This window comes from Anas acuta, chromosome 19 (genome assembly GCF_963932015.1).
Source record: "Anas acuta chromosome 19, bAnaAcu1.1, whole genome shotgun sequence".
In the NCBI taxonomy this organism is placed as follows: Eukaryota; Metazoa; Chordata; class Aves; order Anseriformes; family Anatidae; genus Anas; species Anas acuta.
The window spans coordinates 7,837,118-7,855,053 of NC_088997.1; the positions used below are offsets into that span (position 1 = coordinate 7,837,118).

A 17,936-nucleotide genomic window follows, 5' to 3' on the forward strand; every position below is an offset into this window, starting at 1 on the left:
CCAACCTCCTCGCGCCGCGCTCCCATTGGCCGAGCCCCGAGCCCGCCCGCCCCGTCCCCGCCTTTCCCGCCCAGGAGAGCCGCAGCGGGCGGGGATTGGGCGGCGCGGCCGGGTGCTGCTCGCTGATTGGCGGAGCCGAGCGAGGCGGGAAGCGGCGCCTGAGGCGTCCCTCAGAGCCCCCTCAGCGCCCGTCAGAGCCGCCCGCGGCCCCTCAGGCTCCCCTCAGAGCCCCCCGGCGCCATGTCGGTCAGCCCCATGGCCTACGAGGCGCAGTTCTTCGGGTTCACGCCGCAGACCTGCATGCTGCGCATCTACCTGGCGTTCCAGGACTACCTGCTGGAGATGATGGCGGTGGTGGAGGGCGTGGTGCTGAAGAAGCTGGAGGCCTCGCCGGGCGGCAGGGTGAGCCGGCTGGACGTCAGGAAGAGCACGGAGAAGTTCCTGCGCTTCATGAAGGAGCACTTCGACCAGCTCTTCGGCAAGATGGAGGAGGTGCTGCTGCAGCTGGTGCTCAGCATCCCCCCGCACGTGCTGCTGCCCGAGGACAGGGTGCACCGGCAGTACCCCTACAGCCGGGAGCAGTTCCAGGCGCTCCAGGACGAGGCCTCTCACCTGCAGCAGCGGTGCAGGGCCGAGGCGGCCGCCGGGCAGGCGCTGCGAGCCGAGCTGCAGGAGCAGAAGGCCGTCCAGGCCGAGCTGGAGAGGATCCTGCAGTGGTTCGAGGGGCTGGAGAACACCTGCCGGGAGCACGGGACCAGCAACGTCAGGGAGAGCTTCACCTTCCTGACACAGAACTCGAAGAAGCTGCAGGATGTGCTGAGAGAGGTCAAGGAGAAAAGCAAGAAGATAAAGAGGGGAGACGAGTGACTGGGATGGACGCTCCGAAAAGGAGGCAAAAAACGTGCAGACAGCTCGCCTGTAACGATAGCGGCTTAGCTTCCTGCAAGCATTGCCCCGATGCCTTCGCTCCTCTGATCCTGCCAGCACCTGGACTGAAAGCTGCTGTGCTTCTGCTGACCTCTGTCAGTGTGTGCTGACTTGGCAAGTACGGGAGTAGGGAGCGGAACAAAGCCTTGGTTTTCTGCCGAGTGTAGCTCTGAAAGTAGTGACTGAAAATGAATTTTTGGTGGGATGACTTGACAGAGGGTATCTTTGCGGCCTTAATGTTAACTTTGAACACAATGTAGCATTTGTTTATTTTAATATTTACTAAAAAAATAAATAAATACAGCCATAAGAATGCCTAAGCGTGATTTGCAGCTGACAGCCGTTCAGGTCAAGATCTGATGTGAAAGATGAAGGGCATGGAGCTGGGACAGCCAAAGGACAGGCCCCGGGCACATTGGGCTCTGGCAGCACCAACCCCGCGCCCCTCTGCAGCCGCCTTTCCCTTCCTGCTCCCTACAACGATGTCAGAATTTTTTTTTTTTTTTAATTTCCACATTTTAACAAAAGCTTTCTGCATCCCAAACAAGTCATCTTACCTGCTGCTATCCTGAGGTAACAGTGGCTGGGCTCCTGGGCATGCACGCACACCAACCCTTCCTCCTGGTGTAAATATCTTGAGGTGGAAACACCGGCAGCAAGGTCCCTGGGGGACTCACATGCATGGGACGGGGAAATTCTTTGCAGCGAGGTGCAAAGGGGGGAAAAAAAATGAGGAAAAAGATCCCTCCTTGTCCCCATCCTGCAGCAGGGCTGAAGGGACAAACAGGACAAGGAGGAGCTGTCCGCAGGATGTGCCCTCACACCCTGCTGTGACCAGGGCGAGCCCCCAACTCTGCCAAGCGTTCTCCTGGGTTTTAGCCAGCCTGGGACAAGCGAGAGCAGCTCTGCTCCCAAACAGCCCTGAGAAAGTCCCACTGCCAGAACAAAATCAAGACCCACAGCAGACAGGACAGATGGGGTGAGGGGGTCTCCCTCTCCGCGTGGCCGCACTGCTCACCCTCCCTGGCTTCCTCCTGAAGGCAGTAAAAGAAATGGGGCGCAGAGAATGCGCGTTCGGATCGTGTTAGCGGCCAAGCATCCGATTCACTCGAGTGAAGAAACTCGGTCAGAGCTCAGTGCCGGAGGCTCCTGGCGCTTGCTGCTGCGCTGCGGGGCCTCCCTGGGAATTGCTTTAGAAAAGGAGATGATGAGCAGCTTTCCCCTGCTCTGCTGTACTCTAGACGAAGAAAAAAATCCTTAAAATACGTGGGAACAAAGGGAAGGCTTTCACTTGTAAGCTCTTTTTTCCCTATGGTTAAACAACAGGGAAGAGGAGTGAGGTTAAGCATGGGCGCTGGGACATTCAAAAATTGGGATACGCATTGGGCAAAGGCCACCTGGTTAGTCAATACTAGGGGATCTGCCAACCGAGCTGGACCTGCCCAATCAAACCTGTTACGTACTGTAGATGGGGATAAAGTTCCTCTAGTGCATGTAAAAAATATGCTGGGTAAAACAGTCTGGGCTAATCCAAGCAACCCCTGATTTTATTTTTTTAATTAGGGCTGCATCTAGAAGGTGGTGCTGGCTACGTCCCTGGTTGCACGTAAGGGTTTTGTGAAGTTTCCATAATAACCAGCGGGTTTTGCTTGCCGAGGAGCAGCGGGGACGTGTCCTGGCCGGGAGGTTTTGGTCTCCCCGCTCCTGTCACCAGCCGTGGCTTGGCGCGAGGGGACAGGGAGCGGGGTCTGCAGCGTGCAGCCTGAGCGAGGAGCCCCTGCAGGTGAGGCACGACGCATTTTCTGTCACAGTTCATCCTGTGCAGCTCGCTGGGACCTGGCTGCGAGGGCGTCAGGAAGGCAAACGCAGCCCAAGGCATCACGGCACACGGACAAAACTTCATCAAACCCGTGCAGGTCAGCTCACTACACCCCACTTGTGACTCGCTTCCTTTTACATTCAGGCTCATGAGGTGCTGCCAAGTTACAGACCGATCAATTAACGTGTTTGCAATTAGCCGTTGGGTCTCTCCAGGCAGAATGGTACCGGCAGAGCCCTGCTCTCCTGCAGAGCACGTGGCAGGAGGCGCTGGAAGCGAACACCTGAGGCAAAACAACTCCAGCCAGGGAGGGGACGAGGCCGGAGAGGAGCGGCAGGAGGCTGGGGGCAGCTCTAACGCCCGCGCGCTGCCCCCTCAGGAACCACGCGCACACCGAGCCTCCTTTCTACGGCCTTTATTGTCAGTTTCTTCTTGGTTCTAGAGTACAAAAGCATGCAAAAAATAGCCTCTCTATTCATGGTACATATTTACAGTGTGACGGCCACGCGCCATCGGGGTGCCGGGTGCAGGTACCTCATGCTGGGGTCAGAGCGGAGCACAAACAGAGCCAAGGAGTTAACACCGAGGGGAAGGAGAGACTCAAACACCAACAGACCAGGCGTAGGAACCAGGTGCACAGCAGCGAGGTTATGGCACAGAGGATCAGAATTACATCCCGAAAGGTCCCAGTTTGTCTTTTTGCTTGAATTTACAGAGTTTTTTGGAACACTTGGTGTGCTACCAACGTCTGCGGTCACTGCCTGAGGGCCCGGGCGTCTCAGCAAACACCACAGCACGCACGCCCTGGTAAGGGGGGGAAGTTTGGTACCCAGAGCAGGTTAAATATACACAGGGAATAATCTGTTACCAGCCTCCAGACCCCTGCTAGACGTGGCAGGGCCCCACACCACCGCCTGCAGCCCTCCTTCCTTGGTGGGCACCTTCTCGTTCACCCAGCTCCTGCCCTTCCTCTGCCAGCACCGCCCCACAACGCTGAGATCACCTCTCCCGAAGCAGGACCCCCTGTTACTGCAGCAGGACCCCCTGTTACTGCAGCAGGACCCCCTGGTAATGCAGCAGGACAGCCACACCGAGCAGAACGATGGTGAAAACAGCAAAGACATGGACTCTGCTCCTGGAAATCCCCGGCGGAGGTGCTGAGCACCACAAATAATCCATTTAACTCGCACAGCCAGGCTGCCCAGCACGTACCACAGGGACATGCATGGAGAAGATACACAAACTGCCACGGTTTCCATGGCCAAAAAAAAACAACCCCAACCTCTCTCTGCATCGAGGACAGTGCCACAACCCCCGGTGATGCCCCAGGCAGGTCCCATCCCCGGCTGGACCCGCAGCAGCGCCCTGCACAGCTTCCTCAGCGCCAGCTTCCCACTGAGCTCTCCTCTCTCAAACCCCAGCATGTCTCTAATCCGCAGCATGGATTAGGACACACTGCTGATGCCACCAGCGTGGGACACACCTGGCCTGACCCACCCTCTGCGTTACAACAACGGGAACACGGCAGAGACGTCTGTGGCACTTGGCTGTCCAGAAAACCCAGCTGCCGTGCGGGTTGCTTCTTGTATCTCAAGGCACTGAAAAAAAAAAAGACAGCACACGCGTGGTGCTGCGGGTCATTTTGTTTCCCTCGTGCCTGGAGGTGGCTGCAGGCCTCGGGCTGCCCAGGCTGTGCCACAGCCAGCGCCCCTGAGCCCTGCCAACACCCCAAAAAACCCTCCCAGGGGCTAGCTACGAGCCCAGGTTCTCTGCTCCCCGGCTCCAGCCATGCTCCTGCTGCAGGGCTGATCGCACACATGCACCACGGTTCCCCACGCTGCTTTCTCGGGGCTGTCACTGCAATCCCCTGGCTCAGGCAGCTCCCGAAGTGCCGCGAGTTGTCACCCGAGCATCCGCCACAGTGTGTCGTTAAACAGCCGACAAGCTCATCAAGCAAATGTGGCAGTGACAGTGACGTATTCTTGCCCAAAACGTTAGAGACACGCTGCAGCATTCCTTCACACAGCAGGTATTCAAACGGGATTCCTAAAAGAGATCAAAAAGGTGTGCACTTGCTCCAGAAGAGAAATCTCCCTCGCAGGGTCTCGATGCGGGCCCAGCAATGCTGCCCGGGGCCGGGTGTGCCCTTAGGAAGAGGAGCCCTCTGCACACCCCAGCTGCTCAGAGCAGTCAGGAGCTGGGTCTCACGGGCACAGCACAAACGTTGGATGTGGAGAGGAACAAAAGGATTGTTTGCTTTTTTAAAGCATCAGCGAGTGCCTCCAGCAGCTCCTCACACTGCTCACAGGAGCCCTGCCACGCCGAATCCTATCCCTTGCTCACAGAGAGCCCAAACATTCAGACACCCCTATTCAAATGTTCAGGCACCCAGCTAATGCTGCTCCTGCCTGCCCTGTGCAGCTCTCAGGCTGCCGCCCGCAACGCGCCTTCTGGAGGTACAAAGGGAAAACCCCCACGGCTGGCAGATTTGCTGGAGAAGCAAGGGTCTGACAAAAACTCAGCTGGTTAATTCATTTCATTTCCTGTGGGAATGCCTCCAGAATGAGGCATTTTCACCAAAAAGGGCAATGATAATCACAAAAACACACCCGTTCTCCCCCATCATCCTCCAAAACTAAAGCAGTTACTGCCACAACAGGACACAGCCGAACTGTAATCGATGGCTTGGTTGGTCTCACTGAGGCTGAGAACAGCCTCCTGCAGCCTCACCCCATTACCGCACCCCGTGGGCATTTTTAGAGTAACCCCAACAACCAGCTGGGTCAGCAAAGCTCTCCCCCTTCCCGAATTATTCTTACTGTCTGTTAAAAACAATAAATAAAACCACACTTGCAGCCTTGGAGCTCTTTGAGCAGCACCGAAGTATTTCTTACACCTCAGCAGACCCACGTTGGGGAGAGAACTCCCTTTGCTCCTGGGGCCGTGCTCCTGCCTCTGGGGCCAGTCCCCAGGGACCTGGTTAGAGATCCCATTTCTCTGCAGCCCGCAGAAACAAGCAGCGTGGTCCTGCTGTGCACCTGGGGCCAAGCTGGTGGCACCCTCAGGATTTATCCCCAGTGCAGACCCCCTTTGCCCCCAGACTGGGACGGCCACACACACTCACTCCAGGTGCAGTGTCCCCTCCACGAAGGCAGCTCAGGCCGTCCTGACTCGTCCCTCCTGCGTTTCAGAGCCCCCGGTGCCCTCTCAGACCTGCCGAGGCTCCATCCCAGTCTTCCTTCCCTCTCCACAGGTGCTTAAGTCTTCCTTAGGAGCCAACGTGGCTCAAGCACGTGCTCAAGCGCTCCGATGTGTGGGGACGTCGTGCGGCGCTCAGCGGGAGCAGAGCCACAGCCCCCGGAGGATGCTGAGCGTAGGAGCATGCAGAGGTGCACGTCCAGGCTTCACTTAGTGCCTGGATGCGATGAATCCAGCCCCAGAGCAGCAAAACCTACAGGATCTAATCCTGCTGCTTGATTCTAAAATTGAAGGTCTCCTTGATGAAATGCCTTACCTACAGTGCTACTTCCCAAACCACGGGGCTCGGCCGATATTTACAGGCAGGACGTGGGGCAGAGCCCAGGCTGGTGACAGCTCCTGGGCTCCCTGCTGGCACTGCGAGGCTGCTGGGGACGAGTCGAGGGGAGGGTGGGAAGGTGGCAGGCTGGGGACAGCAAGCAGAAGGCACTGGGAGCGAAGCTCAGCTGCAACGATGTTGGGAAACAGACAGCAAACAGAATGGGAAAACTGCTATACACTGCTAATCCTTGTACACATATCCCCTGGCACAAAAAAATAGGGAACTAAAAGTCCCAAGCCCTCACAGTTCACCTAAAAAAAAGGTCTGTAAGATGATTATGCAGGAACCAAAGTTAATCGTGTCCTTTAAGTACAAGAAGAATTCAGTCCCATTGGCTTTCCAGGGCACGTTCAGACCCTCTAAAGCTCCAGGAAAAATATTGACGTGTCTCTTGATGGATGGATGTCACTGGCTTTTACTCTTGGAGTGCAAGAGTGAAATTCCTGATTATGCACAGTCTGTGTAGTCAGCAGCCCCTGCAGTGACTGCATTTGCCCTTTGAGTGCCATCTCTCACCTGTTATCAAAATGTAGAGATGAAGCTTCTAATCCCAAGGTTAGAAGCAAACTATGGATAAAACAGCAGCATCAGCACGTGCATAACAATCAGTCCTAAAATAAAATTAAAAACTAAAGCCTTAAGAAACAAGACCAAGTTTTGAATTGATCTCATTTGCGTTCTGTAGCTTCCCTTACTCTAAAACCCCTCCACCAACGTTTTCCATCCTAGAGAGCTCTCCCAGTGTGGGCCGTTTATCAGGAAATCAGTTTAAAAGCATCAGGTACGCAATTTTAAAGGAGCTAGGAGATGAGTGAGAAAGGAATTCTCCCCTAAATGACACGAACGCCAAACCTGCCACTTTTCAGCATTCAGTACATGCACACACACAGGCCTGCAGCTGATGGAGTGACCTCGCGGCTCTTTGGGAAGAGCCATTTCATCAGCAGATGTCCCCAGCGCACGAAGCCTTTATGTGTAAAAGCACATCCCGGTGCTCCAGATCTCTACAGCACCCAGAGGCTCCTTGCACGTTCCAGGGAAGATCACGTTAGTTCTCGTCCTTTACAATGCTGCCCTGAACGAAGCGATCAGTGTTGTCAGGATTTACACCGTGCAAAAATTCAGGGATGAAAGGGGAAGGAAAAAAGAAAGGAAAGGAAGAAAAAAAAAGAAAGGCAGAGAGATCGGCAGTGCAAACTCCAAAAGGAAGATCTCATCTTCGTTCAACTGCTGTCAACAGATATTCTGCCACTAACTCCAACAGGAGCAGGACCGTGTCCTGGTACACACAAGTGTTTTACCTGTGCATTAACTACAACAGTCGCCCTCTGATGTAAGACCTGACATCGGTGTCATTTTTTTTTCCTGATCTTTGAAATAGAGAATGCAAAAAAAGCAAGAAAAAGGTCTCCAGGGCGAACAACCCCAGAGACAACGTTTGGTTTGTGGCGTTACAAATAAAACCACATTCATTCGTCAAGACACCCATCTACAAAGCTGACACGTGAAGCACAAGTGAAGAGCAAGGCACACACGGAGGAGCGCACGGACACCTCGCGGGAGGAACGCAGCTGCCCACGAGGCCGAGCCAGCCCTCTGCCAGCTGAGCTACCCCAGGATCCACTCTTTTCTTTATTGCTGCTCTTTTCCTCCTGTTGGCTTTGCTAGGTTGGTTGGTCAGGTTGGTTTTTTTGCTTTGCAGGCCCCAGACTTGGCGATGAGGGCGGATGCGTGCTAGACAACACCGTGATGGGCACAACAGCAGCAGCACGGGAGCGAGCAGCCTGCGGCGCCACGTGGCTTCAGGACGTCGCTTCATCTTCACACACGTCAGGCAGCTCCGGGTCCCTGCCTCCTTCTCTGCTCCCTTGTTTTCTGCATGAACAGCACAGAAACAGAGAGGTTAGAGGCACGCATCACTGGAAAAAAACTAAAAAATGAAGCTGGCTGTGTTTTTTCCACCCGGCTCAGCATTAATACTAGGAGGGAATAGCAATGAGCCAGCCTGGTGTGCTGGTACCGTGCAACCAGCTCAGCAATACTGCAGCTTGATGCACTGCAGTGCTACAGGACTTTGCACTTCCCTTGCTTGGTCTCCATGCCCTGGGGACAGAGCTTTATACTTCCCTGGATAGGCCCGTGCCAGTTTTGTAAAAGAAAGAAACCAACGAAAGCCTCTGACAGCCCTGGGACAGAGCTGTCCCCAAACTCAGGGTGTGCAGCATTTCCCTGCCGGGAGGCCGAGTAATGCCCTGTCTGCAGTGTTTCTAAATGGTTTGCTGTAGCTCGCGTTGAAGGCTACTTTGCTATTTATCAGAGTTAATTGGATGGACTGCTAATAGAAGGGTCTATGTAACTGGTCTGAAAAATGATCTTATAAGAAGCCCTGGCTGAGGCTGGGTGGCTGGTCACGCAGAATGAGTGGTTTTGGTCAGCCCAGAGCTGTCACAGGGAGAAGCTGCAGAGCAGCTCCACTGAACCACCAGATTCAGCCTGAGCCCGAACTCCAAGGTTCAGCCTCAGCCTTTCCAAAATCCTTCTGTTACTGCTCCTTGTACGTGGGTCTGAGCAGTCCTGCTTAAACCCAACTGTTTTCTGCTTCTCTCGCGCCTCCCTCCCAAAAGGAGGAGGAGACACCAAAGAACAAGAAATGGCAATAATAAAAAGTATACATAAGCATTAGTGTCACACACACACAGAGCTACTGCAGTAAAATTGCTCCTACAGGAAGGAAGGATGGAGCCAAACGCTCTCACTACTGCACAAATCACACAGGCTGAGGGGAGGACACATATTTCTACAGCACCTAGGGGAAACACAAACACTGAATTACCTTAAAGATGGATGCAAATATATAGACGTGTTTAAGAGGAATCTGTCCCTGAGAGCAAAACAATGAGACAAAGGAAGAAAGTGATCATGAAGATGATGGCAGCAGGCAAACGAGCTTGTATTTCTGCACCTAACGAGCCCAGGAAGCAGAGTGAAACAGAGGATGGAGCAGCAGTCATGTTCACTCGCAGCCCACAGGAGAGATGAGGATGGGCACTGGCAGCACTGGAACAAATCCGCTGCAGCTCCCACCACCGCTGAACGCTCCTGGTGTCTTTGCCAGAGCAAAACCCCGTGCCTCAGTCCTCAGTCAGACCCCAATAACACCTACCTGCACCGCGGGGCACAGCTCTTCCACAAGGTGCAGTTGTCTCTTTAGAGTGAAAACTGATGTGGCTTTTGGTTGGGTTTGACTGTTCTGACAGAATCCACGCGTCACCTACCTGAAACCTTCTGGGGGCTACAGAGCCTGACACCGGGCACCAGCTGCTGTCTTAAGTGGAGACGCCTGACAAATTCAAACACAGCCTGTGGCCATTTCCTTGTTAAAGCTGATGCTGAAAGCCTGGCTGGCCTAGTGGGATCTTTGCAGTGTGTTTTTGACCTGCCCTGTGTCAGCAAGCCCCAGGACCTTCTCAGCACAAAGCCCCCACGATGAAGGTACCTCTGTGCCGCTTTGGGAGAAGTTACTCCTGGCCTGAGACCTGGATCAGCTGTCAGCCACATTTTAACCACTTTTCCCTCCTCTCTTGTTCCTACCCTATGTGGTCACAAAGTCCCTATAGGTAGTGATGACTCTCTCACCCTTTTGGGGAAGCCTGAAAGCAGGACAGGCTTTTAAATAGAGCTTGATCACCCATGCAACCACCCTTCATCAATAGCAGTAGCAGCCATAACGGGAAAGTGAATTGGGTCTGTCAAAACACTGCAATTAATTTGATAGGTAGTAGTTGCAATAAATAAGCACAATAAAATGTAGTGAGGCCAGCGCTGACTCAATTAGGAGAAATCTGGAGCAGGCAGAAGAAATATGGCAAACACTAACAGAAACCTAGAACTCAGCTCTGGACACCAAACAGCTGGCTTAAAAAATACCTCTGTATTCTGCACCTGGGGAAATTAATAAACGACAGGTATCTTCCACAGACACTGGGCAGAACCTGGCCCTGCTCTGCAGATCTGCAAGGCACGATGAATGGACGTGCCTTTTGGGAGTGCCCTGTGCCTTTTGGGAGATGCTGCACACCAGGCAGGGGTGGGGGTGGCTGCCCCATCCCGGTGCTGCCCGGACACCCGGCCCCAGCCAGCCCTAAAGTGAGAGCTGGCAGCCTGCACACAGCCGGTAGGTGTGCAGGGGTGCTCCTGGGGGAGAGGCAGATCTTGTAAAAGAGCTTTTGAAAGGGGGCAGCTTCCTTTTAGTTCCCTTCTGGCTCTCTGGTCTATATGCCTGCCACTCCACCAGCTGCCTTTTAGCTTTGCAGTGCTGCTAAACACAGCTGTGAACAACACCCAGCAGAGCACTGCGTCCTCCAGCTCTGAGGAGAGCTGAAAAAGCTTCCTCTCCTGACAGTAATTATTCAAAAACTATTTCAAATCTCTGATGTCTTAATGGTGTCCTCTAAGGAAACAAAGGCCGTGACAAACGTGGAAGACCTCCTTCACTGCTGAGACTTCTGCCCATGCAACTTCTGCGTGAAGCATTTCCAAGAACGGAGCCTGGCACACGCCTCATGGGTAGTGCAGAGATCAGGCAGAAACTAAGGAAAATTCAACCAAGGGATTTACTGTTTGCTTCCTCCTCTCTGAGTCCTCAAGAGTGAGGCGTTCAATGGGCTCCTTTTTCTTCCTATCTTCTTAAAAGTTAGATCCATTTTAAGGAACACACATATTAGGCATCAGGCACCAGAAAGCAGACTCAGCTGTCACAGGATTTCCTGCAAAATGTATTCTCAATACGGGCACAGCTGCAAGACACTTGATGTGCCAGTGAGCAGGGCTCAGACAATTTCACATGCAGCCTAATTAAATAAATTGAATGTGAAATTGGAGAGATTTTCTAATTACCTTTGTTTTTTCTTACACAGAAATACAAAGAAGTCATTTTCTACCTGTAGGTGGAAGGAGCTGCAATATTACAAGAGCTGATTCACCTCTCTAGAGACTGCGTCCCTGGGGAGGAGAAGCCCTGTGGTGGAGATACTGGGAACTCAGAAAGCAGCTGGGTGGAACTCCGTGTGGACAGGAGAGCAGCATGGCTGTGATGCTGCCATTCTTCTCGGGGTGGGGTTCAACTAAACCAGGATGCCAAATGCGGTGATATCAAAGCAACCAGGAGAAACTGCACCTTCTGCTTGGCCTTCCCCGCCAGTGATGGATAGCAAAGACCTGCAGCATCCAGCACGGCTTTGGCACGCTGCAGCCATCCAGCTGAGTGCGGTGTTTCTGATAAACGTGTGGGTCCCGGTCAGAAACAGCAGGGTTCTAGAGGGGGTTCAGAACCTGTCCTGCTATGTGCGTGGAAACAGTGCCTGACATGCAGTAACTGCAGAGCCTACACGCTACAGCAATATTATCTGCTCCTGCTTGGTCCTGGAAATGTAGAGCCATCCAGATTTACAGTGCTGTGCTCGTTGAAATAAGTTATTTGTAACATTTGCACTGATATTAGATTTGATATGAATAGTAGGGGTGATTTAACTACACAACAAGCCACTCTGAATTAAGAACTTGATGGCATGGGGAACGACCTCAGCATCTAGCTCGGTCTGCCCCCGTGGAAGTAACACTAATCACGAGAAATCACCGAACAATGAACATTCCCATTTAGACCCAATTCACTTTAAATCAATTTCACTAGGTTCAACAAACCTATTTATATCTAATTCACCTTAATTAGATTGAGCCAGTCTAGGATTTTTCAAGGTTTGAAATAATAATCCACATTCCTTAAAAAAACCATCCCTGCTGTAGCATTTAATAACCGACACTATTTGTTGAAGAGCCCCAGCCAAGGCCTTGCTGTTAAACAGAAGGGTTTGGAGATGGGCTCTCAAAGCTCCAGTTGTGCGTGAATTAATTTAGGTTCAAGTCAATTGTTACTGACAAAAACTGGCTCTGGTTGCATGAGGCTGAGAATTAGGTACAGGGGTTAGTGCAGCAGAGAACTGGAACATTCAGAGTGTGCATTATTATTATTATTATTTTTTTTTTTTTTTAATAAATTTTTTTTCAGAGCAGCTCTAAGCATTTAGCCAGCCTGGCACAACCGCAGACCAGTGCCTAACCTGATGTGTTCTGGTAAACCAAGGGCACTTGACACAGCAGCACAACAGGGGAAATTAGATATGGTTTTCAGAAGCCTTTTGGAACTGTCCTGCACAAGGAGACTGAAACCAAACAATGAGTAGAGACAGGGAAAGACGCTGGTTTTGCGTGAGCTGAAAGGAATTGAACTGTTATCCTCAGAAAGAATACAAAAGACAAAATGGAGGCATACAGCTTGTTTTGAAGGTCAAAAAAGAGTTTTAAAAGTGATTAGACCTTGATAATGTAGCTAACCAAAATCTTCACAGCTACATTTGATCAAATGAGCTTGTTTGGAGCAGATGGTGAAGTGCCCTTCTCTCTCCAGGCAGGAACCAGCCATAGCGTGGCAGGGCTAAGTTTTCCCAACAGCTTTCAAGCACCTCAGATGAAGGTGGAAGGAAACAAGTCTCTTTTGGAAAGAGACTCAAGTTTCTAGACCAGACAGCCTTGAATTATCAATTCAGGCATCAGTTTGAAAAGAAATCCTGCCTAGTTCTGAACTAGAGCTGGCCTGGATAGGGGTTGGCATACAACATGTTTTTCTTCGAACTTAGTAAACGTTTCTTCATCTCAGAGCAATGCAATGCACAGACCAGGGATGACAGTGAAGATATGGCCAGGGACTGGTGTCAAATTAGCGATAACTACGCTGGAAGGCAATGAGCCACAGGAAATAAAGAGAGGACAAATCCCTTATGCTAAGCTTGCAAAGGAGCTGTCAGTGTGGTGCTTTTCATACATGCCCCACAGCAGCAGGCAAGGTATGGGGTGGTGCTTTAACTACTGAACTGGTGTGTGTATTAACTGCTCCTGGAGACTAAGGGCAAAGCCTTTACTGGAGTCTTCAATACACAGCTGGGCCCTTAAATCCCTACACACCAGGGAGAGAGACTCAGATAGATCTGCATTGCCTAAGGTACAGCGAGGCACTTAATACATCCTCATGGGAGCTGGGCACGGTGCTGGGATGATTTGGAGTGGAAAAGAATTGTTGTGGGACAACACAGCCTTGTTAAGTGCAGTTAACAGATTCTTACAGATTCTACAGGGTGAGAACACAAAAATAATTGTCCCAGGTCAGGTTGTCGCTCATTGGACTGGTGGCCCAGAATCCTAACTCTGAATATGATGGAGAAAGAGCAAGAACTGAGTAAAAGACAGCAAAATCCTTCCCCTCCTGAGCTTCTGGACCATTGAGTTTAAAACTTGTTGATGAATCTAACAGACATCAGTCTACTCCCTTTTTAATTTCAATACAGACATTAATATCCAATGTCCCGTTGCAATGTGTCCCACCATTTCGTAACTGGCTGTGTGAAAAAACACATTTCCTCAAAGAAAGAAGCAAGGTGAAAGTGTTCTCCACTGTCTGCCCATGCGTCCCCAGGGTGTCTCTGCCAGTCCAGACACCCAGACTCAGGCCCCAGACACACCACATCATCTCATTTCTAGCTTATAAAACACAAGCTGCTCGTCTGGTGCCTTTTCTATTATCCGTAAAAAGGAGAAGAATTAAACCATCCAGAATATATCCAGACTAGACTCTAACCTTATTTTAGTTCTCCAGTCTCTGACTGATCTTTGATCACAGCGCTTAGGCCAAACACATAGATGTAGAACTACATCTATGAAGAGGGCCTTTAGCCTGATTTACTGCATTGTATTTTAACCGTAGAGGACTCAAAGCAGAATTTATCCTCAGTATTTGATTCAGGAGTAAGTTTTGTCCTTAAATGTTATGGAAAAATATTAGTAAATGGCTTCCCTTGTCCTCCCCACGCACCTTTAACCTGCATTTGTGGCAGAGCCAGGCAAGGCTTTATATACATACATTAGCAAGTTCCCTGGAGCAGACATGGACCTCTCCTCCCGTCTGGTCTGGACCTCGAACGGATTTCCAAAGGAACGTTTTCGTAGCATGGCCTTCACTAGGATCTTTGAGGAAGAAGAACAGAGCAGTGAGAGCAGCAGCACTGACATATCACCCCCTTGAAGTTAGTTCAGAAGAGTCTAACAACAACTGCCTTAATAATTCAACAGACATTTATCAGCGTTACAGCTAGGGCATGAACCAGAGAAACCCACAGAACGCCTACTTCCCAGGAGTGTCCACATCATCCCCTTTAGCAGGGAGCTCAGACCCCTGGGCACAAACCATTGCTGGCAAGAGTTGAAGCAGCTGCTGCTGCTGCCTGACATTCCTGATGGTCCAAGCCTGGAAGGAGGCAGCACCAGAGCTCTCCTGGGGTGGCACTGCAAGGTGAGTCCTGCCAGCTGCCACGTGTTCCAACACACAGGGTCTGCTGCCGGGGGGAAAGGATGGTTTTCATTGGGTTTTCACTGCCCCAGCAGGTTACCTTCATGCCATAACACCAGAGCTGTGAAAATGGGTGCTCATTGTGCTCAACACCTTTCTCCCTATCCCAAGGAACTCCAGGTTTCCCCACAAACGCACCTTAACCACAGGCAGCTCCCCCGACCAGACCCCCAGCTGGTTACCCACAAACTGCCAGAAGAGCCTTAAGCACCCACGGATGGTGCCCAGGGCTGGCAGGTAAGGGCCAGCTCCATACTCTGTCAGTAGATGTCTTCTCCCTACTTCTCTGGCCAGCTCACCTCCAGGTTTGGAGCCTGTGTTTGGAGGCTCCAAATGAGCTGTCTTGAATCCTCTAGATAATGAAACAAACCACACCTGGGATAATTCTGGTGTTCTGGGATGTCTGGTTCCAGACACGTTGGGTGTGTGACCCTGTAGCTCTTAAGAGAGCAGACAGGCAGGCTGAAAACACGACTGCTCACACGGTCAGGCCCCTGCAGTATTCAAAGACCCAGAAAGCTCACAGGGAGTTGAAACTCAAATTTTCTCATGCCAGTAGCACACGTGTACCCTCCAAAACTCCTTCACCAGCTGAGAGCTTCAGCAAGGCATCGTACTCTAGACTTACACAGAGGAAGCGGTTGTGGTTTATACATACCACAGCTGGCAAACTCGGGATGGTCTTCACTGAGTTTTTCACCTCCTCCTCCGTCACCTCCACCACGGTACAGTGCTCTTCTTCCAGCGGCAGGGGCTCCTCCCCACTCTTGGTTAGCCAGGGATGCACCTACATGGGGAGGGACACAGACAGTTCTGAGTCTTCCCTCCAGAGCAGAGAGTGACGATGTCGGTAAGGAGAGGGTAAAGGACACAGCACTGCCGACAGGGGCAGTTTGCCTGTTGGTTGTGCTCCATTTTCCACTCAGAGTGATGCATCCCAGCTCCCTTGGAAATTGCTGTAAGGTGGTGCTGGCCAGACAGCACCCCCTGAAGCACAGCATTGTCACATCCAGTGCCACTGTGCCAGCATCCTCTGCAGCAAGTCTGAAATGCTTTGAAAACGGGAGCTATCCAGAACCTTTTCATCTTTCTCTCTCATGTGTACACATTTCATCTAGGTCTGTGTGTGCTCCCTACCTGGGGTAACCAGAACCATTTATGCATCTGCACAAAAAACGATTGCAGTGCCTAAAATGGAGCACCCAGGTCTGGATGCTGCTGCCGTGCTCGCCTGCCTACATGAGTAGTAACGTGGCCAGCACGTAGACCTCAACGCACCCGCACCAAGGAGGCAGGGAAGTTCCCCCCCAGCTCTCCCTGTCCCCCCAGCGCTGCCCGACGGCACTCACTGCCTGGTGCCCTTCATGTGAGTTGCATGCAGGTGTCCAGCACCTTCTCCAAGGGCTCAGCACTGAGCTTCTCTGTGGTGCTTAAGTTGTGTTTTCCAAAGATCATTAATTGTGCTCATAACAACTCTCTTCGAAGGCACAACATCGCATTCAGCCTTAAGCAAAACCTCTGCACTAAGCCCATATGCCCAGCCGTATGATCGATGTTCCTCATATGAACAATTTGCTTGATTTATTTGGATGTTGAACAGCAGAGCAGTCAGGGTATCTGTCCCCGCCTAACTCCCTACAGAATCCTACCATCGCCTTCTGGCTTTTGCTGTGTTTATTTTCAATGTGGACATCAGAAATTTATCAACTAGAAATGATTATACATGAGGAGCAACACGGGGCTAATGCCCAGCTACACCAACATGTTTGCAGTCCCGTCAGTATTTTCTGTTACATGTAAGCAAGGTGAAAGAGAGAGAGGAGGAGGAGAAGAGTGTGAAAACGGGAAAAGGAGAAGGGAAGAAACTTGGGGATGAGGAGGAAGATGAAGAGGAGGCTTGGAGCAGCTGTTTGAAAACATCTGATGGTTCGTGGAGCCAAGACTGGAGCCCTGATGCCAGGTGGCTTGGCTGTGTGCTACTTCACAGCAAAGAAACTCCTTGGGGTTGGTCTGTGAATATGAACATGGAGGGAGCCTGTCATCTTGTCTGCACGGCAGCAGCTGCATGCAGCCTCTCCTGTACTCTCTGGCTTGAACCCCACCAGCCAGGGCCTTCAGTGATGGCAGCAGTTTGGCAACTGTGCTGCTGAAGGTTGGTGGCCAGCTCATGGCCAGGTGGCACAGCTACATCACTGGGCCTGAGCCACCAAGCTGCAGGAATAACCTCTCCCAGCTGGCCTGATCTGTAAACAAGGAAGCAACCAGAAAATATTCCTCTATCAAAAAATTGACCGAGTATGCAAACTGGCTGATTTTTTTTTTTAAAGTTCCTTCCCAAGACACATCACATGATTTTTTTTTTCACCTGGACTCACGTAGCACTTCAGCCCTTTTACCTTCTCCATGCTCTCCTGAAAAGCTCCCCTCACTCCAAAGCCTCCTCTGCCACAAAACTGCTTGGCCATCGTCCTACATGGGGGAATGGCACAGAACAGCTGCCCTCTTTCTACTGCCTCTCATGGGATGATTTCCTTGGTGGTGAACATGAGAAAAGCAGTGCTCGAGGCACTGAGCCCAGAGCCCAGCCTGGCACTACGGACACGTGCTCTTTCAGCATCAAACACAAGTCCTCAAACACACCAAGCGCCTTCCCTGCACAGCTGGGATAAGATGCAGCACTCTGCTCCGTTCTTCTCCCCGAGGGTTTTTATGGGGTTTTGGTTCCACGTGAAGAACCTGCAAGGGCTGCCAAGTAAAATTACTTCATGCAGCTCCAAATCACTTCCCATCAGCTCTGGCTGCGGCCTCCTGGGCACAGACAGAAGGGATGTCAGCTTTCTGCTCAAAGTTCAACCTTCCTACCCTCATCTTTAGAGGCAGACGTGCTGGTGCTGGCCTGAGACAGAGCAGAAGGGTTGTGTGCCCAGCAGGGGATGCTGAAGGATTCCTGCAAAAATCTCACGGTGTTGAGCAGGTCCAAGGCTGCGCTGAGGGGTGACAGGAGGACAGAAAGCACGTGCAAAGGCAGAATGAACCAAACCCTGCAGTGCTCTACCCAGGCCTATTCATCCTCTGCGCTAATAAGCTTCCTCCGAGTAATGCTGATGGAAACAAACATGTGTGTGTGTGTGCCTTGAGGCTGCTGCCACGAGTAA

The 17,936-nt window shown here is 51.7% G+C and overlaps 2 protein-coding genes across 9 annotated transcripts in view; one reads left to right on the forward strand and one right to left on the reverse strand.

The window, feature by feature from the left end:
• Positions 1-120: 120 nt before the first annotated feature.
• MIS12 (MIS12 kinetochore complex component) lies at positions 121-1,242 on the forward strand. Its single transcript, XM_068655613.1, has one exon. It carries the CDS (start codon positions 241-243, stop codon positions 865-867), a length of 627 nt encoding a protein of 208 aa, XP_068511714.1. The 5' UTR covers positions 121-240; the 3' UTR covers positions 868-1,242.
• A 1,904-nt stretch (positions 1,243-3,146) lies between these two features.
• Positions 3,147-17,936, reverse strand: part of CAMKK1 (calcium/calmodulin dependent protein kinase kinase 1) — an 85,944-nt gene continuing 71,154 nt past the window's right edge. For all 8 annotated transcript variants that reach the window (XM_068655811.1, XM_068655812.1, XM_068655813.1 and 5 more), the window contains 3 exons: positions 15,440-15,568; positions 14,296-14,399; positions 3,147-8,201 (listed from right to left, as the gene is read on the reverse strand). In XM_068655811.1, the coding sequence (XP_068511912.1) occupies positions 8,129-8,201; positions 14,296-14,399; positions 15,440-15,568 (306 nt within the window). In that variant the 3' untranslated portion in view covers positions 3,147-8,128. The remainder of the gene's footprint in view (positions 8,202-14,295; positions 14,400-15,439; positions 15,569-17,936) is intronic.